Genomic DNA, 27,113 nt, shown 5'->3' with positions numbered 1-27,113 from the left:
CCACGACGAAATCCCCCGATTCTTCCTCGAGGCGGCAACCGCGGGAAAACGAAAGACTCGGCGGGAAAAAACGATATCGCGAAGGGACAAATATATCAAATTAAATAATTAAAAATCAGGAGGAGCGGAAAGGGATGCCAACTGCGGGATCGGAATCGTCGCCGGAATCAATCAGGAAGGGATTTAGCGGGAACGGTGCACATCAAATCTCCTCGACCCCCCCCCCCCCACACCTCCACCTTCGCCCTCGCGCGGCTACATAAAAATAGGATCCGTCTCCGGCGCGGCGCGGCGTCTGGGGAATTGTGGCTTCTCCGCACAAGCGCCGCCGCGGAACGAAATAGAAACCACGCGAGTCCGATTGAAAAGCCGATGGAGATACGGGGTTCTGGCTTAGCGCCACCGCAGAAGCGCCCGATCAAAAACTATCAAAATGAATTCTAATATCAACTCCCAATATCTCACCCCCCCTCCCCCGGCTCCGCGGGAACTTTTCCATTTCAACTTGAGCGGGAGTTGGCGCTGGGGCGAGGATTTCTCGCGGAATGGCTCGTCGCGTACCAGCGCACAGTGGATCGAGTAAATTAGAGAGATCGCACTGAAAAAAGTGGTATGCTGTTTTAGCACCTAGGATGTCAAAAAAGTGTCTAGTGATCCTAAAATGCTACCTTGATTGCCCACGCAGTTGAATTTGCATTCATAGGATGTAAAGTTAACTGCGAAGGCAGTAGATGTATAGCACCTTGGGATCACTAGACACATTTTTGACATCCTAGGTGCTAAAACAGCATATTATTTTTTTCAGTGCGGACATGAAATTTGTGACTAAAACTGCAAATTTTGATGTTCATTTCGTCACATTTTAAATTTCAAGGGGTGCTTTTCGAAGAAAATTTTACGAGGAAGCCAATGAACCTAAAATTTTGTATAAACGGAGTTTTAAGTGTTTAAAGTTTCCAATTTTTGTTGAGGCGAGGATTTCTCGCGGAATGGCTCGTCGCGTAACGGCGCACAGTAGATCGAGTAAATTAGAGAGATCGGACATGAAATTTGTAGCTAAGATGCAAATTTTGATGTTTATTTCGTCACATTTCAAATTCCAAGGGGTGCTCTTCGAAGAAAATTTTACGAGGAAACCGATGAAACCACTTTTAGAACCTTAAAATTTTGTATGAACGGAGTTATAAGCGTTTAAAGTTTCCGAATTTTGTCCGACCTTTCCCACTGACTCGATCCAATGTGCGGCGCACAACGGAACAAGTCAATGGGGGAAGTCGGACACAATCTGGAAACTTTAAAATCCTAAAATTCTTTTAAAACGAAACTTTGGAGTTTTAAAAGTGGTTCCCTTGGTTTTCCTGTAAACTTTTCTTCGATAAGCATCTCGTGAAATTTAATATTTGACAAATTGAACATGAAAATTTGCAATTTGAGTAACCAAATTCATGGTAGACCTCTCCCATTGGCTCGGTTCACTGTGCGGCGTTAGTTAGGTCGCATCCCGCTTTTCCGTTTTACTCTCGGTTGTCCTGGAGGTACACAATTTTATTGAAAATCATAGTTTTTTCAGAATTTTGGAGAAGGGTCGTAGAATTAGCTCATGATAAATAGCTATCCCCGTGTGTTTATCATTGAAGTTAGAGCCCATACATTTTCCTTTTAAATTAATGCTTGGCCATGGTTGACTGCAGCGCTGAAGCTTATACATAGAAAATAGCCATTGTTCAAGAGGTTTGATGCGTAACCGCCGTCAAAGTCAAAATAGAGAAAGTAATTTTAAGTAAATCATATCCATTGGTTACAAGCTTGATGAATAAGTATGATTTCCACTACCTTACGATATTCATTGTTGGTTTATGTTTTCGCAGGTGTCAAGCTGGCACAGGAAGGTGCGTGGTTGACAAAGCACATAGGAATCAGTGCCAAGCTTGCAGACTGAAAAAGTGTCTTCACATGGGGATGAATAAAGACGGTAAGTTTGAGGTTTCCAAATACAGTTTGTAATATTAAGAAGTGAGGTCCCTTAAATTGGATATTTGGGAAAAAACGAAAAGAGCCCAAAGTTTTCGTTTGAAACCTCTTTATGAGTCTGAATATTTCGGCAAAAGCAGACGTCAATGTGCAGAAATAAATGGTCAGATAAAACTTTAAAACGTTGCCGCAATGTAATCAACCTCCTTACTCCTCACTTCTTTAAAATCTTTTGATAGAGATACGGAAAAGTATTTAATCACGAGTAAACTATCGTTCAGGGTGGCATGAAACGTAAAAAAGAAATGTGAAATATTTCATGAAATTTCACTAGGCTGTAAAATATTTCATAGTTTTCAGGGGCTAGAGTATGCAACCTGCAGCCAAACACACGAAAAAGAAGAAACTCACTATTTTTTCATTTTCTGAAACTTGAAAAGAAACCGGCATTTTTCAATATCTTTCATAAACTCCTGAAACTTCATGAAATATTTCACGTGAAATTTCAATATTTTATTTTTCATGAAATTTTGCCACCCTGCTGTCGTTGTCTTAACTATCGTACCTCATAATGCAACGAGTAATTTCCCGAGTGTGGCAAAAAGGCACCGAAAACGGGTTTCTTTGTCGTAATGACTCCAATTTTCTCAGCGAATATGAAATAGACACCCATGCGTATTCCAAACAAACTTGATCATCGTAAGGGAACTCCGACCCGATTCAGAATAACACACACCTTTAATTACACCCCTAACAAAGCGCATCGTGTTTTAACGCCCCCAACAAAGCACATCGTGTTTTAACACCCCCAGCGCTGCATCGGGTTAGCTCAAGGAATCGACTCCAGCCGAGCCCCAGACGAGCACGATAGCTCGCATCCGTCACACCGTTAATGAGGCGGATTAAGAGGTGAGCAAACCGCGCGTCGCGGCCGCTCGGCGGGTTGCTTCCGCCCGGCGGGCAGGCGCCTCCAGATAAATCATTATCGACACATAATTGTGGGGCTTTGGGCCGCCGGCTGCGGCGCTTAATGGGCTCCAGTTATTCAAATTGTTAACTGCGAATATTAAATACCCGCCCGAAGCCACGTTGCCATTTTCAACCCTAAATCTACCCCATTTACGTGCGAAAAGGGGATGTTTTTTGGTCCGTTTGGCGGCGGCTCGACCTCTGTCGACGCGTAATTGGGACACGTTTGTCGGCGCGCGGCGAACCAACACGCACGCTTGCCCGCGGGCCCCAAACCTTCAAACAAACGCACCAAAAAGCCCGCCCCTCCACCCCCCCCCCTCCCGAGCTCGCCAGTCGGGGTAATGAGCTTTCGTCGTTGCGGGTGCTGTTCTCTGACGCGTTTGTCTGCGGTTTCGAAATGAAGAGAGTTGGAGCTAGGGCGAGCTGGTTTCTGATTGGCTGTGGGCTCTGCGTAAGGATTTGTATCTTTATTATGCTTCCGTATCGATGAGTAAACGGGAAAATCGGGTTTTGACCTCAAATGCTTCCAAACGTACTTTATTATTTTAATGTACAGAGTCATTCAAAAGTCACGCACCACTGGCCATAACTTTAGTTCTAATTAAGATATCGACTTGCGGTTTTTGACGTTTTTCCTCATATCGAGGGGAAAACTTTTAAGGTACTTTCCAATTTTTGACTCCCTCAGGGGGAGGGGGGGGGCAACTAAAAATTTCAAATGGCCACCCCCATCATGGCCAGTGGTGCGTGACTTTTGAATAACCCTGTAGAAAGATTTAGTGTCGTATCAATGGTCAAATTGCGAAACTGCGTATCTTCAGTGCGGCGCTTTGAACATTCCAGTCCTATTTTATTTTTTAAGGGAAGGAAGCCAACCTCAGAGCTTTTACAATAAATAATGTGCCATTAGAATAGAAAGTAATCAAGGAAGTTTTTAAGGAATTACGTTGATTCTTCTTCCGGAAAAAATAAAATTGACAAGAATTTTGCAACGCCACAAACGGAGATACGCGGTTTTGTGCTTTGGCCATCGAAATTTCAAATCCTTCTGCGATGTTCCTCCTTTGAGTGCTTGGTATTTTCTGGATATTCTTAGTGCGGAAACTGATTCACTATCCTTAAAAAATATTGAGAGAATTTTCTTTGAATAACCTCAACTCGAGATACACATTTTCGGTTTTTTGGTCTACTTTCAACACAGATTATGTATTCGATAAAAAAAATAAAAAAAATTGAAAAATGAATACCTGCCTGTTATTGCAGAGTTTTATATCAATAACCAATAATTTTTAGCAACGAAATTTCAATCTTGAATAACTTAGCTGTCCGTTGGCTTCTGACCGAGTACCTAATTTATTAGTGAAAGTAAATAATTTTATGCATTCGAGGTATTGTTTTATTCTACTCTTTTTTAAAAGAGATGAATTATTTGAAGAGAGGAACTCAGCGATTCGTGACTTGTTTCCTTCCAGTTTTTTTCGACGAGTCAAAGTAAACTTCATAGAAAAGAACCGAGTCTGTTATCTGTTCATTGGTATCTTCTAGACATAATCTGAGCTGTACTAAATTGAATTCTAATTAGGACAAAATAAAAATGAATTGTTCTTTTAAATACGGAATTGGGGTACTCGTACCTTTAGAAAATACTTGAATAGAAAACTTGAAGACATGTTAATGATCCTCCCCTATTTTCGCGGGCTTTTTCTCTGCGTGTAATTTTATCGCGATGGACATCAAATAGACTATGAGACCGGGGCCACGTCAAAGCTCATCGCTCGTATGCAGCGCAGCGATGTGATGCGACGCGACGCCGTGAAAATTGTTAGCATGCAAAAAGCGCAGCACAACAGTTTACCCGCCTGGTAATTGCATCTCATTTTTGTCCGATACACGTTCCCGGATTCCACGCCTCGGAGCGTTTCCACTCATGCAAAACTTTTTTAATGGCTCCGACGAGATCCAGCGTTGCCAAAATATACCACTAATAACTGCATTTAAAAATAAGGATTTATTTTGTGTGGGTCCCGTAGAAGGCTATTCGGGATTTCAGGACGTAGTTTAAATGTAACTTTCCGCTCAACATGCATAATAATTTTGCAATTTAGTACTCTAAACATGGTGGTCTAGAATTTTAAACAGCTTCTCCTTGAAACTGCGTGATTTGAACTGTGAATTTGACATTTCTCGGCGTTTTTTTACCCTTAATTTTCTTAAAACGCTGTTCTAATCTAGAGTCAACAATTCAGCTTTAATTTTTCGTGGACGGAGATTTTTCGAAAATGGTCACACATGATCGGGGAAAGTGAAGCGGATTCATCCATATTTTTGCACAGGCCAGGGAGCTTTTAGAGAATAGCAGCTTTAAATTCCTAATGGTCAAAACCAATTAACAGTCATTTCTCGGGACGTTTCATTCTTAAGAGGGCTGCGATAGGTTTGAATTGTGATTTTAAGGGATCCCTAAATGAAGCATCACAAAGGACAATTTTTGCCAATCTCATGTAAAATTTAGCAGTACATGTTTAGAAATGGCGCTTCGCCAGAGAATGCAATGATTTGTTGCTGCGAAATGTACAAAATATGGATAGAAAATTGTATGGCTTTGACAAACTTTGAGTCAGGTGCGACCCTACCTTCAAATTTACACAACTTACAATATAGGACCCACTAAGAAGGGACCATTTCCAAAGTTATACTGCTGAACTTTACGCATAAGGTTTGCAAAATTGCCCTTTCTATGATGCTGTATTCATAAGGGGTTCCTTATACCTCCCTTATTGACAACATGAACCATATCGATGGCTAAAGTGAGTACGTACGATACCACGTATCTTCGTTTGCGACTTTCTGTAAGACCCTATTTTTTTTTAAACTATTCAACATATTTCCTCGAACACTTTCTTGGTTTTTCCTCTCTGTAAGCAGAATATTCTATAGAAATTTCAAGCCATACAGTTCGCTCGTTTCTCTTCGAAAAAATAAAATAGTAGCCGAAATCCGGAAACACTGCGATGGAGGTACGTGGTTTCGCTCTTTAGCCATCGATATATAGAATCTCCCAGGAAAAGAAGCCGTCAAAAGAACGACTGCAGTTACAAATTTTTAAACAGCAGCCCGGGGGAAAACAAGAGAAAAGGCTAAAAATACAAAATTAAACACCGAGACGTTTCGGCTCGGAACTGAGTCATTTTCAGTCGAAGAAATAAGTAAAAAATAAACAAGTTTTGAGAAAAACCTGACGTTAACATGATAGTGACCGAGATTTGAGAATAACAAACCCAGGTCTTCTTTTCCGAAATGTGTATATTTTTTACTTATTTCTCATATTGAGTATGGCTCAGTTCTGAGCTGAAACGTCTCGTTGTTCCGCTGTATATTACTAGCCTTGTTTCCCGTTTTATACCCCTAGTTCTTTCATGGAACGACCAAAAGGAAAAGGAATGGGTTTCACGGAAGGTAGATAAAATTAAGTCTACTAATTTGAGTAAATAAACTAATCAGCACCAAAATTCAAATATAACTTAAGTAAAATTTATAAGTTCTGGTAACTTTTTCGATAATAATTACACCACATATATGTATAAGCTAAAAGAACTACAACACCCTTCAGAAATAATAAAGGGTATACAACCCTCAAGCAGTTTCTCGGGCCCTTCCGTGAAGTCAGACAACGGTGCGGCTCGCGCGGAGCTTTTCTGCGGGCCGCAGAAACCGCACAAAGGCAAACACGTGGAAGAAAGCTCCGACGCTGTCCCGGGGTGGGGGGGGGAAGGGGTGTGAAACAATAAAGATGTATCTGCAACAATTACCGGCGGGAGCATCTCCGCGGGGCGCGAGTTGGGGGGCGGAAACGGCACGTGACCTCTGTCAGTTTAGTGCTCGATCGTTTCTCGCCTGTCGCTTCCCAGTTGTTGATCTGCCTGTTTTTCACGCGTCGTTAAAAATGCAAACAGATTGCTCTTCTTATCATTACGTCCGCGACCCGGCCCCCGGCCCCGCGTGCGACCGACGCGACGCGACGGGCCTGGAGGCTGGAGGCACGCCTGGCGCTTGACTCGATGGGTTCAGGGGTTGGCACTAGGGAAATATAATAATGTGCCCCTTCAAGCCGAGATGCGTGGTTTGGTAGTTTCACCGTCTGTATAGAGTTTTAGGATTTCAAATTCTCGACATCACACTGAAAAAAAATCTCGGTGTATTTACTAAGAAAAGAGTAAAATTAGGTACCAAGAATTCAGGGTTCTATTTGATCCCAGTTTTTTCTTGGTAAAATTACCATTTATGGAATTGGTAATTATTGAACTTTCTCGGTAATTTTACTGGACCCCGGTAAAAACGCCAATATTTTTTATCGACTGTGGTAGAATTACCGAGATAAAATGGCAAAAATACCGGGAATTGATTACCAATAAAAGTGATATTCTTACCTGGAAAAAAGAAAAACAGTAAAAATACCGGTTTTTAGGTAAGCTTACCAGTCTGTCTTGGTAAAATTACCAATAATTGGTAAAAAAAGTGAGATGGTAAAGGTACCAACGGACCGGTAAAAACGCCGAGAATTTTTTTCAGTGCAGATTCTCCTCGGCCCTAATTCCTGAAAATTTGAAAAGCCTGGAGCATGGAAGTACCTGAATCCCTCGTTGCCTACACACAATAAACATAGTCTAAAAGTTGGCTGAAGGTGCTAGCCGCGAAGCCATAAAACCAGCAGAAAAAAAAAAATTCTAGGCATTCATCAGAACTGCATGGGTGAAATGGAAAATGTGAAATATTGACAATTTCCGTGAAATATTTCAAGTGTGAAGAATATGTTCATTTTCAGGGGCTGGGTATGCAACACGCACTAAAAAACACCAAAAAGCAAAATCTAGTCATTCCTCGTTTAATTTTGCTTTTCATTTTGAAAGATATTTTTCAATATCCTTCATATTTGTCTGAAATTTCATGAGATTTTCATATAAAATTTCAAGACTTAATTTTTCAAGAAAAAGTGCAACCCTGCATTTCATTGGTGGATTTAAGGGGAGGCGTAGGGAGCAAACACCCGTTCCGTTATGATCCGTTCGCCATGATCACTTTCATCTACATTCAATTTTGGGTTTTTCGCTGTCGGGTAGTTTGAATTGACTCATTCCAATACCGTCGTTTCTTTAATGGCGTAGGGACGTAACACGATTTCCACGTGAGTCCCATTTCACAATTAACTACATGCTTTCTGGGGCTCAAACGAAAATTGAGACACTCTCTTACGTCAGAGGAGCGACGATATGAATTGAGGGGCTTGAAGAACAAGGTGTATAACTGCAGGTTTTGAAAAAAAATGAGATATTAATGATTTTAAGTAAAACTGGTCTCAATGCATGTTCTGCGGGAAAATTCGCTCCCGAATTCTAATTTTTAAGCATCATAAAGTCTGTTAGAACTCTCTTTCCGCCATGAGGATACATGGAATTTCGAAACTTCAAACACGTATTCCTCAAAACAGCAAAAATTGCACTTATATGTGCCCTGTCCTTTAAGCCCCTAAATTAAAACCGTCAATAATTTTGCAAGAAGGTGGAAAAATGGTCCTGGGTCCGCACCATTTCGCCATTAAAAAAATTATTTTTGACTCTAATTATAATTTTTGGAACTTCTTGGCTCTGATTTCCCCGCGAAATGGTGTGGATCCAGCACCACGTCTCCCCTGGTAAAAATTGGCGATAGGAGCTACGTTTCAAAATACCATAGCCGACTGAAGAAAGCGATAGAAAATCTTATAGCTGGCTGTAGAAAGTGGAAAAAATCATACGGCCGAGCTACACGAAGCGATAAAAAATTATACAGCCGGGCTATAATTCCTATCGCCGGGCTTTACACTTTATCGCCTGGCCGTTGCTTTTTCGCCATCTGCTATAAAAGGCTATACGAAATTGTGTAGAAATTCGTGTGCTTTGTAAATCCTTAAGTTTGTGCGGAATCACCTTAAAATTTACAAAACGCACATTATATTTTCCTTTACTACATATTATTTTTCATCAATTAAAATGAGAATAATCCATACAGAGTGTGCAAACATTTCAAAGTCATGAGTTGAAAAACGCTGACTCCACGAGATTAAATATTAGAGCTTAACACAAAGCGGAGCGGCGTCGCACTGGCGCCTACAAACCTAACAGGGATACTTCACGCATTGCGCAATGCGTGAAGTATCCCTGTTAGGTTTGTAGGCGCCACTGCGCGTTTCGCGCTGGCTGCCCGCCCGCCGCGCCGCGCCGCGGCGTACCACGGCGCTTGAAGCAAATATTTCACACTAGAGGTAATACACAGTCTCATACGAAATTAAAAGCGCTCCAACATATTAGGAATGGCAGGCATCCTTCAAAAGTACGGAGCTTTCCTCGCAAAATAAATCAAGATACTACGGCCCGAGAAGAGAGCGGTAGTCCAAAAAATCAGTAAGTCTTAGCATCCGGAATTAGTAACGATTAGCATACACTTTATCGCCAGGCTGTTGCTTATTCGCCATCGGCTATAAAAGGTTGTAAGAAATTGTGTTGCCGGCTGTAGAGGCTATTGGAAATCTTACAGGCGGCTGTAGGTCTATGGTATTTTGGAACACAGATTCTACTGCCAATTTTTACCAGGGTCCACCCTGTTACATACAGTATCCGGGCCTCTTCTTGGTGTTTTTCTTTCAAATTTTACAAGTGTATGTTGATTTCGGACTTTCGGACTTTCCGAATTTCGGTGTCTGATCATAACCCTCAAATTCAATGTTCCCTGGTTGTTACAGCGGTCCAGAACGAGCGGCAACCGAGGAACACGGCAACGATCCGACCCGAAACTTTCGTGGACATGGACCACGATCGAGCTCTGCGCGAGGCTGCCGTCGCCGTGGGCGTCTTCGGGTGAGTCGACTCCACACACCATAAGTTCCACCGGGAAAAGGCTCGTCAAAGGCCTGTCAAAGGCCCGGTCAACAGCTCAACAAGGCGTGAAATATCAAAGGCAAGGGACCGCGGCGGGACTCGGTGATTTTTTCCCTGCGCCAGTGGAGCTCCCGCCGTTGAACCAGGATCAAAAGTTGTCGACGGGACAAAGGAACGAGCTGTTTCTAAAAGAGATCGTGTCAATTTTTAGATGAACCCCACGACTTTAGTAGTGTTATGCAGCCCGAGATCCATGTGAAATATGGACTTGTTCTTTTTTGGAAGACAGCTCATTCAACAGGGCAGCCGCCTGGAAGACTGCCTCGTCACTTAACCTATCATGCAATGCGTGGCGCTCTTTGCGATATATCGATTGATCTGCCGTTTGAACCAATGGGAAAGGATCGATAAACAGAGGTGTTTGCAACGGATGGCTGAATGATCGATTCTTTACCATAGCTTCAAATGGGGAAATATCGATAATCGATTTCGCGCCTCGTCGCTGCTATCAAGAGACATTACACATTACGCTCGCGCGAGATTTACGCGGCTATTATGCGGGACTTGTAAAAATATTGTAAACAGTTCGGACACTTTAAGCAGTTTTGCACAGTGGAGTTTTTTTTGCAGACGCGCTGTAGGGGAAACTTGCTCTCCGAGGGAATTTGGGAATAATGGACCAGTAGACAAAGTACGAATTGCCGCATTCTGATACATGTTTCTGAATCAAAATTCCACGTAAAACACAGTGCACACAGCGAAAATTACTGAAATCAACTCCTTACGAAGATAATTAATTATTCCTGATGCGTGAATTTAAACCACCCGCTCATGAAAACTCATTGCTCTACGTGATTCATATCGCGCGCTAAACGTTATCATGACAGTCTCTGCTATATAAAAATCTGACAACTTCAATCTTGACGCTATAGCAAACGGCTCATAGTATGAACAACACATGGTGGGAAATGAACATTGCTCGTTTGAGAAGCTTGCTGAAACCGTTTTAGTGCTCGATTTGACTCACGTAGAGCTTTGAGTTTCACGTGAGCGGGCAGTTCAAATTCTTCGTAACCAATGTGAAATAAAATCGTTTATATCTTCGTAAGGAGTTGATTTCAGTAATTTTCGTTGCGTGAATCGTGTTCTACGTGAAATTCTGGTTCAGAAACTAGAATCAGAATGCTTAAATCCGTGCCTTGTCTAGTGGTCCATTCGCAATTTAATGCTATTCATTAATTTCAAATCGAAGAGACTTAAATGGAAATAAAAGAGGTATATCGTCAAATTCTTCACGTAGGAGTCGACAGAATGCACTGCAAAATAAAAACCACCCACTGGAAACGACTAAAATCCTCGAGTTGATAAGGATGGCGAAGTGCGAAAGAATGTGCCGAATGAAAAGTTCAGTTTGAGAACATTGTGTGTTGATTTTCACCACGATACACTCATGTTTCTCTGAGTCCGATGCTACGTGGAGACCAGCATCCCCGTGGCGTGTCAGAATTTGGTCACTGTACCACACGTCGGAAATTCGCATAAATCAACATGACACCTCAAAATCATCAGGATCATGTCAAGAACGCGTCAATATTGACATAGGTGCGAGCAGAAGTGACGGCATCCTGACATCTGTCGGGGCGGCAGGACACAGGAAGCGTCAGGCATGCGATGGGTCGAAATCTAAGATCGATATTTTTGCCGCGGGAGGCGGGACGCACATCGATATATCGATCGATCAGGCGTCGAACTTCATCCGACAAAGGATAGGAATTCTGAGGGGCTGACGTGACACGTAGCGCAAGCGTGGTTGTGCTCATTCCGTCGCTCCTCTGACAAAACGGCGTATCTTCATTTTTCAAGTGAGCCTCGGTAAGTATGGATTAATACGGACAACAGGGCTCATATGGACATGGAGATACGCCCTTACGCCGGAGGAATGACGAATTTCGGTCCAGGTTGTTTGGAAAGCAGCGATGCGATTCTGTGAGAAATCGATGACATGTTTTACTGGGATTCTTGTGGATTTTTTGACTCGAATGGCAGCGGTGTTGTGAACTCTTGGGCGCTTTAATGAATCGAGTCTTGAAACAGGTGCGGAGGCAGATTTATGTTTACTCGCCTGAAATTTCGTGTAATCATTTTTTAACTATTACGCTGGTTTCGCGGGGAGGGCCCGCGTTCGCAATTTTGTTTGAACAAGCGACAAATTTCTGGGCGAACCACTCACATACGCTCTCGTTCGTCTTACTCAGCGGCGTCGCCGAGTTTAGTTCGGATTTCCTTGATCTATGAGTGTAATTTTCTGAAAATTTCCGTCTTCGAATGACTGAACAAACTTAAAGAACAAATATAGAAACCGGAAAAAAGACAGTGCATTGGAGTTTATTGCCAACGTGCGTTAAAATTCAGCATGAAGCTGAAATTCTCAATACAGAGGGAAAAATCTCATATGAGCACAGTTTTCCCTCAAAGTGTATAAAAAAATTTCAGTTTTGTGTACAAAAAAAGGCAGAAAAAAGAATTGCGAAGGTGATGTTATAACAGCTGTAAAGTCGTCTTTGGGTGAAGAAAGGAGCTGAGAGATCTGAGGGACCAAGAAAATGAATGTCACTATTGAGGGAGAAAATTCTTCTTTTTTCTTCTTTTTTTAAAGATTATTTGCTTTTGATGAAGCAGTATAGACCTTTTTAAAGACGTCTAAGGAACTTAATGATGCGGTGTATAAGGCTCTTAAGTCCTGGGTCGAAATTCTTCTGATTGTGCCTTTTCAAATGAAAAATGAAAAAGTTTCGAAATCTATCGATCAAACCCAAAAATCCAGCGAATGAACAAGAAAAAATTTTCAGTCTTTTCCCGCGTTGTTCTAGAATGGCAAAATTTCCTTGGAGAAGAGGATAAACTTTATAAAATCTCCAGAAATCCCCTCGAATAAATCAAAATTACCCGAGTTGAAGGCCGACCCTTTTTTAACCTCACCCAAAAGTCCTCTATTCATTACTTATTTTAAAACGTTCCGCTCCTTCTAGAAAGTAGAGGTCTGCACCCATTACCAAGAGGCTGATGGACTGTCTCTCATGGCCGCGGTTAAGGGGGCCCAGGGGGCAACAAGGCTCTCACAGAAGCGGTCCAACCTCTTGAAGCGCTTCGCGCCACAGGCGTTATGCGTCACCATTTTCTCAAACTTTCATGTTTGCACTTACGGAACACTTTGCTATCAGGATTCACAGGGTGATTTTTCCAGCCCGAAGAGGACATCCGGCATCGTCGTCGACTCTGGCGTTAGCCCTCCAAGGGTGACGCGCTCGCGGCGGAAGGGAGGCGGGGGCAGGGGGAGGGGGGGAGTGACATCAGTAGCTTGATCCATCACCGTGCATCGGCACCTGTCAAACCTCATAAAGATTCGACTGGGAACCAATACTCTGATTTGATGTTATATCAATCATGCGCCGCACTCGTTGACACACATTTTCTGGGCCCCCTCGCTCGCCGCCCACCTCGCACTTGCGTCCAATTACGGGTTTCGGCTCGTGGCTTCTCGCCCATCTCTATCCTGCCGTGCTAAGGAAGAACGCCGTAAGAACATTCGAGAGTTGTCGAATTTCCCCGGATGAAGCATGCATTTTTGACGAAATTAATGCGCATTTTTCGATGAAATTTACAGATATTTTAGAGTAAATTGCGAACAAAATAGTCTGCAAAATTCGAAGGAAAATAATTAAAATTTCCCCCAAAAATTCGTGTTTTATCAGAGAAAATTTGGCAACGCCTGAAGGTTCATACGGCGCTTTTCCTTAGCTCGGCAGTATTGGAGTCCTCCATGCACGACCACGTCAATGCACGTTATGGATAATTGCTTTGTGACGTCTCTCGACGTGCTACACTGAAAAAATAAAGTTACGGGCTATTTAGACATAACGTCCGTTCCGGGCCGAAAGTTCCGGGTGCTGGAGCCGTAGCTTCGATTGCTCCGGGTGCTAAGCCTGGAACGCGGACGGTATGTCTGTATAGCTCGTAAACAGGGCTTCCAAGGCCGAGGTTTTTCTTCAGTGTACAAGTAGATCCCTCGGCGTGACCCTAGCTTAAAATTCCGATGCATCTGCCAGAGCTGAACATTCTCCATCCCTCAGTCATGTACTGATAGTAATTTGCGTTCAAATTTTTTACTCCAATTGTTTTTGGCCTTGATTCCCCGCAAAATAGTGTGGACCCAACACTCTTTCCCCACCTGGTTACATACTGGAAAAACAACCGTATTGATGAAAATGGCAAAAATTTCACCGTGAGAAATCCCGGAATAAAATGGAGAGTGAATATCATTTCGGTGGGCCCATTATAGAAATTGATAGGCGAAGCAAAAGACCAAGGGAAAATGGAGCAAAGTTATTGGTGGAAGCGGGTGGTTGCAATGGACACGCGAGGTAAGAATGGACTAACTACTGTTAATATCCACGAGAGACCATATCGACGGCGTAAGTCCGCAATCACATATCTCGTTTGCGGTGTCTGAAAATCACTGCCTCTATGTTATTTTTTATAAGCGAACAAATTGAAATCATTCCTTGATGTTTTTTCAGAATTTTCCTCGCAGAGAAAAGAAAAATCACGGCAGTTTGAAAGAATTTTGTAGTTTTCCGTTTAAAAAATAAAGTATGACAGGAAGTCTTCAAATTCGCAAACCGAGTTATGTGATTGCCAACTTACACCGTCGATATAATGTGTCCATTATATTCCCTCTTAGTGTCTAACAACCACCCGTCTCAACCAATGAGATTGCTTTATTTTCTCTTTTTTTCTGTGTCTATAGTTGTGTCTATCTGTTTTAATAATCAGCCCGCGATTGAGAATGGCGAAAATTTCACTGTAAGAATTCCCAGAATGATATCCGGATGAAATTCATTTCGGCGGGCTCATTATAGAAATTGATAGACAAAATGATAGACAAAATGATAGACAAAATGATGGACCAAGAAGACCAGGGGGAAATGAAGCGATCCTATTGGTAGAGGCGGATGGCTGCAATGGACAAAGGAAGTAAGGAATAGACTAACTACTATCGGTTACCACGAGAGGCCATGTAATGAGTCTATTATTTTCCTCCTTGATTTGAGACAATAACCCGTTTCAACCGACAGGATCACTCCATTTCCCCTTTCTTCCCTTTGTCTATTGCTGTGTCTATCAATTTCAATAATCCACCCGCGGGGCCCGACTCCCAACTCGAGCGATACGAATAAGGAGCGAAGGGAGCACGGAGTGTAAGGAGGATGTCAAGATTCCAAGACAAGGCAGTTTCAAAGAAGCATCTTAAAATTTCGCCCTGGAAACTTGGCGAAATTTTCTCGGAGGAAATATCTTCACACCGAAGCCCATGTCGACGATGAAACTCCCAAACCACTTATCTCGTTTGCTGCGTTTGAAATCTCGCTCCGATTTTATTTTCTTGAAGGAGATCAAATAACACGATTCCTTGAAAAATTTTTTGAATCTACTTTTTACAGAGAACAAAAATCACGGAAGTTTTTGAGAATTAACGCTGAATAGTTCTTCATTTAAAAATTAAATATGACAGGAAGTCTACAGCGCCGCAAACCGAGATATCGACGGTGTAAGTCGGCAATCACACTCGTTTGCGGTGTCTGAAAATCTCCGCCTCTATGTTATTTTTTTAAAGGAGAACAAATTGGCTTCATTCCTTGAAGTTTTTGCAGAATTTTCTTGGGACAGAGAAGAAAAATCACGGCAGCTTTAAAGAATCGCCGTTGAGTAGTTTTCCGTTTAGAAAATAAAGTATGATGGGAAGTCTGCTACGTCGCTAACCGAGTTATGTGATTGCCGACTTGCACCGTCGATATGTGGTTTGGAAGTTTTACCATCGAAGCGTTTTTCCGCGGAGCGATTTGAATAGGATCTTTCAGCGTGAAAAAAATTCAGCTCTCTACAAGAAGATCCAAGCCTCAATAAATTAATCACTCTCAAGTGAGCCGTGGAAGAGCCGTTGGAGATCATTTTTTACTTTCAAGCTGCCTCGTAAGGAAAAATGAAGCGGGCGGAAAAGGCGGGAGATTTTCCCGGGCGGAAAAGGCGAGAAATTTTCCCGGGCGGAGCGGGCTCGGAGTCAAACGGGACGCACGGGGCAAAGGTAGAGACGGCAAAGGGGAATAAATGCAGGCATTATTCCACCATATTTTATCGGGGAACCTTTGACAGGGGCAGTCTGTAGCGGAGTTCATGCGCGGATGAAGCCCCGCTGGCCACCTGATGCCCGCGCCCTCAGCCCCGCGCGATTAATCAGAAATCAGGGCGAGGCAACGCGCGCTGTTGCCTATTTTCCACCTAGTTTTCACGTATTTCAATGTATTGTTTCGATTTTTTTTTTTTACCTTTCCCATTTATTTGAACACTTCAAGTGCTCCACAACTGGTAATCCTCAGCGTTTTCATTTCGGGGCCGATCAAGTGTTGTAACGCACTTAGAAGGGGGGGGGGGGTGAGGCAAAGTTACGGTGCGTCACAAGGGGTAGGGGGTCAAGCCCACACTCAAAAAAAGGTACGACTCTGAGACCCATAAAAAATGGCTCGGAGATCCATAATTTCTAACCAAAGTGACTTACCATCTACAGTATGGCTTTCTGAGCCATACATTATTGGTCGTGAACCTATAAGCATGGTTCCACGAACTATATTTTATGGCTCCATGATCCATAACTCGGCCGGTAAGTCACTCCTCCCGTACTTGTTTTTTGAGTGCAGCTTTACGCAGCAAAAAAAACTTTGAAAAAAACGTGCAAAAAATTGAAAATCCTGCCTTTCCAGAATTAATCCACGGCATTTTCTTTATTTTTTTAAAAATTAGGGTGGGGGTCAGGCCAGCGTTACTTATTTCGAAGGGGGCGGGTGTAGGACTGCGTTAGAGGGGGGAGGGTAAAAAATCGGAAAAAGTGTGCGTTACGCAATACTTGAAAGGCTCCTTAGAGCCCCGCGCACCTTCCTCAGTCCCTACTGTACAACCATCCCCGTTGGTAGAGACCATGGAACTCGGGTCGTCCAGCCGGGAATCGAACCCGGAACCTTTTGCTCATGGACCCAACGCTACAACCATGCATCACAGGAGGCCGAAAAAAGGCCAACTAGAAGTAAAAGGGGGGGGGGCGAAAAAGACGTATTCAACTTCAATTTCTTTTTTTATAATTAAGAAATGTCTAGGGTGAGCGATAGGCTTAAAAGGACAAATGGTCTTAGTATCGAAGTCTTTGCATATATTGTCTGTGAAATACAGGATGATCCAGAAATCTCGCAGCAACCATATAACCCTTTTCAAATTCTTGCCGCCTTTTAGGATAGTCCCCCTAAAATATTTGGGAGTCACAAAAGTTGATTTGTTTGTCCTAGGGGCTCTCACAAAATTTCAGTTCTCCATGTTTCTGTTCAAAAGTTACAGGGCTGATGCCTCGAATACTGCACTGAAAAAAAAATCTCGGTGTATTTACTAAGAAAAGGGTAAAATTACCAAGATTCAGGGTTCTATTTGATCCCAGTTTTTTCTTGGTAAAATTGCCAATTATGGAATTAGTAATTTTACCGAGAAATCTCGGGAAAATTATTGACTTTCTTGGTAATTTTACTGGACCCCGGTAGAAACGCCAATATTATTTATCGACTGTGGTAGAATTACCGAGATAAAATGCGGTAAAGTTACCGGGAATTGATTATCAATAAAAGTGGTATTCTTACCTAAAAAAAAAACAGTAAAAATACCGGTTTAAGGTAGGCTTGCCAGTCTGTCTAGGTAAAATTACCAATAATTGGTAAAAAAAAGTGAGATGGAAAAGGTACCAACGGACCTTGGTAAAATCGCCGAGAATTTTTTTCAGTGTGGTGGTGCGGGATTTTTACATCATCCTGTGCGTGATTTACAACGTGATTTTTAGAAAATTGGAGCCAACCTACACCAGTTTGAAAATGAGGCATAGAAGCTTGAAGGTCAATTTTTTTCCACGAAACTCAGTATGGATTGCATTCAACAAAAAGGAACCAGCGTTATCAGTTTTTTCGAAATCGTGCAACCTCTCCTTCTCTCTCAGATATACTTAATATAGTGAAAGCTCGCTTGGTCGAATTGTGTAGGGACCGACAAAAAATTCGACTTAAGCGGAAATTCATCTTAACCGGTTCTCAATTTCATTTATGAACGTGTCAAGGGACCGAAAAAAAAATTCTACTTAATCGACATTTCGTCTTAACCGTAGTTCGACTTAGCGAGCTTTTACTGTATATGTACGTATTGAAATTTACAAAATTATTTTCCTTTAAAATTAACACTTTTTGGTGGGAAGCCGAAGCAGCTATTCGCTATACTAGGAGATTCTTTACATAATTTTAAAGAAGCGACATGTTTACAACACAACACTGTAATCGCGCTGGTTCCTTCTTGCTGAATGCGATTGAAGTAAATGCAAAAACAATGTGATAAAATAAAATCCCCAGGTCAAAATGGCAACGCCGGTGCCGGTGGAAGCTCTGTTTGTTTAACCCCCGTTCCCGGTTTTGCAGCGCGGGGTGGGGCGTGACCCTAGCGCGCGATCACAAACATTTTGGAGGTATCAATTCGCCTCTAATAGAATATTAATCACACCCCTCCGCCCCTTCCTCGGCATAAATGACGCGCAGTTTTCGCCTCTTTAATCCCTGCCAGTCCCTCCGGGTGGCGTTTAGTTTAATCGTGACTTTGATTTTTTCCAAAGTGGAACCCACAAGCCGTAAAATGACGATTTAGAGATTGAATATTAAATGGTCGAGGCTCAATCCCATATGGCTCGTTTCTCCTATGGTTGAGTTTCGGTCAGTCGCGATGCTCAGGACTGCGGGTTGATTCTTGAAATTGATAGACAAGGCTATAGACAAAGAAGACAAAAAGGATTTGGAGGGATGTTGGCGGAAGGGGGTGGTTGCAATGGACAAAGAGGGTAGGTAATGTGAAAATTGGTACAAAATTTAAAAACTTGGACCCTCTCACTTCAATAATTATCGTAAAATAATCAAAATTTGGACGCGTTCTGGACTGATCAGTCGCGCTGAGGACGGAGGTCAGGCACCTCCGAAACTCATCCGAATTGTAATTATTTTACGATAAATGCAAGTGAAAGGTTTCAAATTTTTAAATTTTTTACCAATTTTAACGTTACTTGTGTAGTGGCTTCAACTCCTACTTTAAAATTTTCATCTCATCAAGGTAGATAATGGACTGATTAACGGCAACTCTCGAGAGACCCTACAGTTAGTCCATCATTTTATCCTTTAGTTTATAGGAACTAACCATTTCAACCAATAGCGCTCCATACTCCCTATGTATTCTTGGTCTATAGATTTGTCTATTAATATCTAGAGGACATAAGGAACATGGAGCGATCTTAACAGTTGAAATGGGAGGCTCTTATAGAGAAAATGATGGACTAACTAAAGGGTCTCTCGTGGGTTGCCGTCAGTTAGTCTATACCTCTTTGTCCATCGCAACCACCCACTTCACCAATAGGATCCCTCCATATCCTTTTTGTCATCTTTGTCTATCACTTTGTCTACCAATGTCAACTATTAGCCCGCTGGAGGTAGGTACTACGAACACTCCAAAATGAAGGAGCAAGGCTTGAAAGGTTTACCGTGGTAATCTGTAAAATCTTGGGAAAAGCGGGTTTTAAACTTTTAGTCCGCCTTCAACTCAATGGTTATGCAATTTGGCCTGCCTCGGAGTTGAAATATTTGTATCACTACCTCCTTGATAAGAGCATCAGTAACTATTGTCAGAAAATTTAATGCGCACCACCAAAATATAATTTGATGTATTTATGCTAAAAGGAACTATGTTACACGCAATCCTTATGCAGATAGTTCCTTTTAGCATAAATATGTTCAATTTAGAGACGAGATACGTGGTTCAGTGGTATTAACGTTGTTATCTGGGCTAAAAAACTGATGTGTTAAAGTACAACGTACGTCCTACATTCGAATAAAATACGAATAGAATAACGATTTTTCTGTCAACCCATTCCATATTCTAGTGGAGAGTTTTTTCCGTCGAAAAATCAAAATTCCACTTTTGACACCCTACTTGAAAAAAAAAAAGATAGCTATTTTGAAAAATGTCCTCCGGCGCGGCGGCGCCTAGGGAATCGAGTTATGGAGAGAACTCGGACATGACATTTTTGACAAAAACGGCTAATTTTAATGTTTAATTTCATCATTGGCTAAATTTTAAGAGGTGATACTAGAAGAAAATTTCACGAGAAAACCGATGGAACCACTTTTGAAACCTCAAAGTTTTGTATGAACGAAGTTATAAGCTTTTAAAGTTTCCAAATTTTGTCCGACTTCTCCCGTTGATTGAATCCACTGCGTGCGGCGATCAAAAGGTTCTTTCTTCCGTGGACGGTGACATTTGCATTAATAAAGAGTAATAGATTTTGTAGAAATTTTTTTTCCGAGGTGTCTGCATTTTGTCCTCAACATGTTAGAAAAAAAAACTAGGTACATATTTTTGCTATTACTTTATTTCAAAACCAAATGATATAAATTGGAGATAATTGTCTTATTCATGAGCACAAATTTGCCAATAATATTTTATAAACAATTAATATTCCAAAATCTATGAGACAAATAAGTCCCAATTAGACAGGGTTTCTCGACATCCGCAAATGCAACGCTTTGACTTACATCTTATGGTCGGTTCAAGAAGTTCACCGGATTGTTCAATCATACATGATGGAGACAATGGAGACTTTAGGCAAGAACGCACACAGTCTCCCGCATGATTGCAGCGCATGCCAGTCACAATAGTCTCACCTGCCTTAAGTTCCGCACCGACCATCACGGAAGAAATGAATGTAAACGCAAAGAGGTAAATGAAAAACTTGATCTGCTGTCTGAAAGCAGACATTTTTCACAAACAAGAGTCACAGAAGTTTCAACAACGAATGCACTGGGATATGAACGCAAGCCGCAATGTAATACTGTGATATTATTGTCACAATTTCATGCGTATTTATGTATAACAGAACATACTGCTTGTAGATTTGCGTGACGCACACTCTTGAAACTTTGATATTGTTATCTAAGAATATGTTACGAATATTCCAACTATCATTACTTGCGAATTTTGAAGGCGTTCCGGCGAATGACGCATGACAGTGGTGTATACAAGGGTGAATGTGCGTGTGTGTTTGTCGCTCGAGTGAGATAGTTCAAAAATTTTCAGAAAACGTGCATCCAGCAAACATCAATTACGTAAATAACTGTTGATAACAGATGAAACTATACAAGAAATGAAAATAAAAATGTTTTAATAAATTATATGAAGATTAGGGAATGACACATTTCCTGCTGTTTTCCCGGTCCAATTTAGAAAAAAACTGCCTGAGCATTAAATTTGGCCTTTACGATGCAAAAGACAAGAAAAGGGCGAAAAGAGGGTGCCATCTGCCATGGGCTAGAACTAATTCATTTCATTATTAAGATATAGGGCTTCGCGCCGGAACTGAGTGGAAGTAATACTTCGGCTAGTTGTCTAAGGACGAGGTTTTTTCTTTTTAATATAATGATTGGACGAATGTTCGTCGAACTATATTTTTAACTGAGTTGAATCCATGGTCCTCCTTTGAACGAATTTCGCAATTATTTAACCAATTTTCGACCTAAACCGGGCCCAGTGGCCTTGGCGATTCTTGCAGGTTTCTCACACTGCTTTTCCGCCATTTAAATGCACGTTAAATAATCTATTCTTGGTAAGGCAGCGTAGAATCGATATTTTTAATTTTAATAGATTTAAATTGAGGAAAAACGGTGTTCCTATCTTTCCAAAATCGCCATTGATCGGGCTTAAGAAGAAAATTTCTCCTCAAAAATTGAATTTTAAGATAAAGAGGAACGAATCCTATAACCATAAAGCATAGTTAAGTTAAAATTGGATGGATACCCAAATGTGAAGTCATATTGAGGGTCTCATTAAGCTTTCCGATATATCCTGAGTATTTCTATCAATTTTGCTTCTTTCATTTGTTTGCTGGTGAAACTGAGTGCACCTCCGTTTTTCTGCTTATTCAAAATTTAAGCTCCGAAGAAGTTAAAATAGTTTTATCTCGCATCTTTCTCAAAGTATCACTGAGTAATTTTGATTTACACCATTTTCAAGAGAGTATTAGCAAGTTGTCACTCTCTGTAAGACAAATAATTGTTGGTTGGGAATACAGTAATATATTTTTCGAATAAGAACATGTAAATTATTGCGAGCACTGCCTTCAGTAAACCACGCTCACGAAGAGAGCTTTGGCTATTCGAAATATTAGTTTTTGATAAATTGTTCTGAAATCCACGATCTTAGTGCTTGATGCCGAGCAAAATACACTCCACTTTTTCCGAAAATTCACGAGTTATTTCTTAAAACAATGATCTACGAGGTAACTCAAAGATATTTCACTAATGCCTGCTCAATAAAAATAGTTGAGTTACTCAGAAAACAATGAAATCTTAAGAAACGGCGAGGCAAACTGTATTTAGGGGGCTTGGAGGACAAGGCGCATGTAAGGCCTTATATGTAACAATGGTGGATGTGAAAAATTACCTTTTAGAAACACGCTTAAAAAACTGTTTAGTTCACACACAAATTTAATATGTTTTGCTCTGGCATAATGTACAGATCTCGGAGATCACATCTCAAGTATTTTCTCAAAATTTTCTTGATGCCAAAACAGTTTTTTGAATGTGTTTCGAAAAGGAAATTTTTTACATCCGCCATTGTTACAGATAAGTCCTCGTATGTGTAGTTTTTGGGAAAAAAATGAGATATCAATGATTTCAAGTAAAACTAGTCCACAGTCTGTGAAAAACTCGCTTCCAGGTTCCAATTTTTCAGCATCAAAAAGTCAGTTTGAACTTTCTTGCTACCATGAGGATTAGTGTAATTTCGTAACTTCAAACACGAATCTCTCGAGGCAGGAAGAATTGCACTTATGCGACTTGTTCTCCAAGCCCCTCAATAAATTGTGCAATTGTTCTTGAAATGGCTGGAAATTTGCAACTTTGCAAAAGGAGGCACGCACTGTCCGACTCTAGTCATCGGGATGCTGACTCTATAGGATGCATATTAGCGCGTGCGTACACTCAAAAAAAGGTATGACTCTGAGACCCATAAAAAATGGCTCGGAGATCCATAATTTCTAACCAAAGTGACTTGCCGTCTACAGCATGACTATCTGAGCCATACTTTATTGGTCGTGAACCTAAGCATGGCTCCACGAACTATATTTTATGGCTCCTTGATCCATAACTCGGCCGGTAAGTCACTCTTCCCATACTTGTCAAGCGCTCAGCCGATAGACAGCGCTTTTTGATTTCGACTTGCCTCTAGAGTACTAGTATACTAGTGCTAATTCGTTTAAATGGCGCACCAGCTCATCGATGTGTAGGCTTTTTGGGGAGGTCCATTTTTAAAATAAACAAAGCTGTGAAAACTGTATTTCATGCTTTTAACGTAATGCGCAGGTAGTTTCGATCGTTTGTCTGTAAGAAAATTTCTTAGCGGTAGAGTAATTCTTATCGAAATTGATCGTTGAACTTAAATGAAGCCTAAAAAAAACCCGCCTGATGAGCTCAACGGTGAGCTCATTTTCGGGAAACAAAAATACGCGTTTACGGTTTCCTTGGTAAACTTTGTTTGCTATCAGCTGATGTTTTATTTCCATTTCCCAGCCAAGTCGACGGAGTTTATACTTCCTTTCTTCACTAAATACATTGACTAACACCTGAGCGCTTTTCTAATACGACAGTATTAGGACTTTCCCGCTTGTTTTTTGAGTGTAGCGATGTTTTACAAATATTGCCGTTTTATCTTTTAGACTGTTCAAATGCACCTCCTCATGCAATTTTGATGATTGCAGCCCGCCCAACTCGATGGGACTTGGAGTCTCCCCGTCGTCCAGGTACCACCATCCCCTATCTTTAGGCTCCCCGAAATCACCGACGCCCCAGAATCTGTCCAAAGAGGAGATCGATGATGGTAAGAACAACTTCATTATTTCTTGATTCGTGTATTCGGAAGGTGTCGTGGGTATAAAGAGAGCGAATATCAATTTTTTGCACGGAAACATTGATATCACTGATTTAACAATTTCGTAGTTAAACAAGTGTCCGTCATGTTTCAATGTAGATTTTACAATAAAAAGAAAAAATGCTAATTCGACCATCTCTGTTGTTAAATTAGCTTTCCACTATTGTAAACAGGGCCGGATTAAGAGGATGGCCAAATGGGCCGCGGCCCATGGCGGCAGATTTAGGGGGCGGCAAATTTTACAATATTTTTAAATGTAGCTATAAAGAAGAATCAAATTCAGAAAAAAAATTACGAACGAGAAAATGTGACAAAATCTCTCATTTCCTGAGAGTATACAGGGTTATTCAAAAGTTACGCACCACTGGCCATAACTTTAGTTCTAATTATGATATCGATTTGCGGTTTGTGGCGTCCTTCCTCATATCGAGGGGGAAACTTTTTGAGGTACTTTTCAGTTCTTCACCCCCCCAGGGGGAGGGGGGGCGGGGGGCAACTCAAAAATTTCAAATGGCAACCCCCATCATGTGATACATCGTTAGAAAGAGCATGAAAAAAGAAAATTTTTGGCGCAAACCGGAAGTCGATCCGACCCCCCTGTCAAAAGTTAGGGGGGCCAAAGGTTATTTAGGGGGTCCGTACCTTCATTTTTTAGAGTAGCTTCGGCGGCTCTTGGACATGCCGTTTCTCTTTTCAAAGAGTCCTCGAATACTCCAAGTCTGATACCGAAGTCTTCATATTGCCCCCGGGCCACCACAGCCCCCCCCCCCCCCCGTAGGGGGGATGGGCCTGTTACAATGAAACATTGCATTAAAATGCGAAAAGTCACAGAAGAGCTTCAAACTTAGTATCAAATCCGAGTGGACCTTCTTGCTAATGTTAACGCACACGCAGCCTGCGACTTTAAAGTGAGTTTTTAAAACTCTTAGCCCCCTGCCCCCCCCCCTTATTTTTGGTTGCAGCGTGGGTAAAAACCGGGAAATTCACTAAAAATAATGCCCGAAACTAATGTCCAACTTGAGGAGGACCCTTGAAACGTTGCGATCAGTCGGAGCATTGAAATACAAGGACTGCCACCCCCTTAAAGTACGGAAACATCCAAAACTACCCCGCTGCCCCCCTCATTTTTCGTTGCGGAGCGGGTAAAAACCAGGAAAATCGCCAGAAATGATGCCCGAAACCACTGTAGAACTTGACGAGAACCCTTGAAACGTTGCGCTCAGTCGAGAACTGCGACAACAGAACTGCCGCCCACTTTAAAAGGACTGAAACATCCATAAAACCCCCGCTGCCCCCCTTCTTTTTCGTTTGTCAGAGCGGTTAGAACCGGGGCAATCATTTCTGGCCGATTTTTCCCGGTTTTTTACCCTCTCCGCAACGAAAAATAGGGGGGCAGCGGGTAGTTTTTGATTGTTTCCGTACTATTAAAGGGGTGGCAGTCCTTGTATTTCAATGCTCCGACTGATCGCAACGTTTCAAGGGTCCTCCTTCAAGTTGGAACAATAATTCGGCCTTATTTTTTAGTGAATTTCCCCGGTTTTACCCTGCTCTGCAACCTAAAATGAGGGGGGGGGGCAGGGGCTAAGAGTTTTAAAAACTCACTTTAAAGTCGCAGCTGCGTTTGCGTTAACATTGCAAAAGGTCAACTCGGATTTGATACTAAGTTATTGGAAGCTCTTCCTGGACTTTTCGCATTTTAATGCAATGTTTCAATTGTAACAGGCCCCAATCCGCACCCCCTACGGGGGGCCTGTGGTGCCCGGGGGCAATAATGAAGACTTCGGTATCAGCTTGGAGTATTCGAGACTCTTTAAATGAGAAACGCATGTCCAAGACCGCCGAAGCTACTCTAAAAAATGACGGTACGGACCCCCCAAATAACCTTTGGACCCCCTAACTTTTGACAGGGGGTCGGATCGACTTCCGGTTTGCGCCAAAAATTTTCTTTTTTCATGCTCTTACCTAACGATGAATCACATTATGGGGGTTGGCCATTTGAAATTTTTTGAGTTGCCCCCCCCCCCCCTCCCTGGGGTGGTGAAGAACTTGATAAGTACCTCAAAAAAGTTTCCCCCTCGATATGAGGAAGTACTCCACAAACCGCAAATCGATATCATAATTAGAACTAACGTTATGGCCAGTTGTGCGTAACTTTTGAATAACCTGTATCTCCTAACTTTGTGCTTCCTTCAGTGATTGCAATAGACAGCACCTTTAATTAGTCGAGTTAAGACTAAGAGAGAAACCGAACACGGAATTTGGCCTGGAACGGCGCGGCGCAGAGAGCAATGATGACGTGAACGTGAGATAAAAGGGAGAAACCCTCGGCGCGGCGGTCGGCATGTAACACATATTAGCGCCTACAAGACTGTATGAACACTTCACGCATTGCGCCAAAGACAGTGCGGTCAGCAGCGGGCAGCGCGAAACGCATACCGCCTACAAGACTGCATAAATACTTCACGCATTGCGTCAAACACAGTGCGGTCAGCGCGGCGCGACGCGACGGCGGAAGTTAAAATTATTAAACCACATTTATGTTTGTTCTTTCATAATGTTTTGGTTCATTTCTTATAAATGGAGGGCCTCGTCCATACAGAGATAGGTTTACGGAACTTAACTTTCGCGCCAAGTTCCGTGAACTTTTGCTAGTAGTGTTGACAGGGCTTTCGAAAAAAATGTGACCAACAAGAGTAAACGCGTCTTGTACGCCTCTCCCCCTCCGGCATGTTCATTTGATGGTTTTTATTGATGTTTCAAAACAGATGAGAAGGGGGCGACAAAATACAGGCGGCCCATGGGCGGCAAGTACGTAAATCCGGCCCTGATTGTAAAATGTACATTTGAAGCATGTTGGACATATTTTTCAACAATTTAATTGTTCAAGCAGCAATCAATTTTTTCCCGTGTGATTTTGAAAAAATGCGTTTAAGATAAAACACTGTATTGAAATCCATGATGCACCAGGACTGCAAACTTGAATATGAAGGTTAAAAAATTAGCAAATTCTGTTTCAGGGTATATAGTGGAAAGAGTTTTGAATGACTGATAACTTAGTTTGTTAATTTAAAAAAAATATCTTCCATACATCTTCTATATGATAACCAAAGTGCGAAACCACGTACTTCCATTGCAGTATTTCAGAATGCCCGCTTTTTTATCAAA

General features: G+C 41.8%; 1 protein-coding gene across 2 annotated transcripts in view; it reads left to right on the top strand.

Annotated features, from left to right (window-relative positions):
- Nucleotides 1–27,113, top strand: part of LOC109031347 (photoreceptor-specific nuclear receptor) — a 68,886-nt gene that overhangs the window by 23,139 nt on the left and 18,634 nt on the right. Inside the window, exons 3-5 of one of the 2 annotated variants that reach the window (XR_011900082.1) lie at nucleotides 1,869–1,972; nucleotides 9,719–9,833; nucleotides 23,737–23,897. Coding sequence is in view for 1 of the 2 variants with exons in the window: in XM_072301764.1 (XP_072157865.1) it covers nucleotides 1,869–1,972; nucleotides 9,719–9,833; nucleotides 23,779–23,897 (338 nt within the window). In the remaining variant the exon portion in view is untranslated. The remainder of the gene's footprint in view (nucleotides 1–1,868; nucleotides 1,973–9,718; nucleotides 9,834–23,736; nucleotides 23,898–27,113) is intronic. The other variant, XM_072301764.1, reaches the window with a different exon arrangement.

This window comes from Bemisia tabaci, chromosome 6 (genome assembly GCF_918797505.1).
Source record: "Bemisia tabaci chromosome 6, PGI_BMITA_v3".
Taxonomy (NCBI): Eukaryota; Metazoa; Arthropoda; class Insecta; order Hemiptera; family Aleyrodidae; genus Bemisia; species Bemisia tabaci.
The sequence above is the reverse complement of the archived record's forward strand: the minus strand, read 5'-3'. Positions and strand labels throughout refer to the sequence as shown.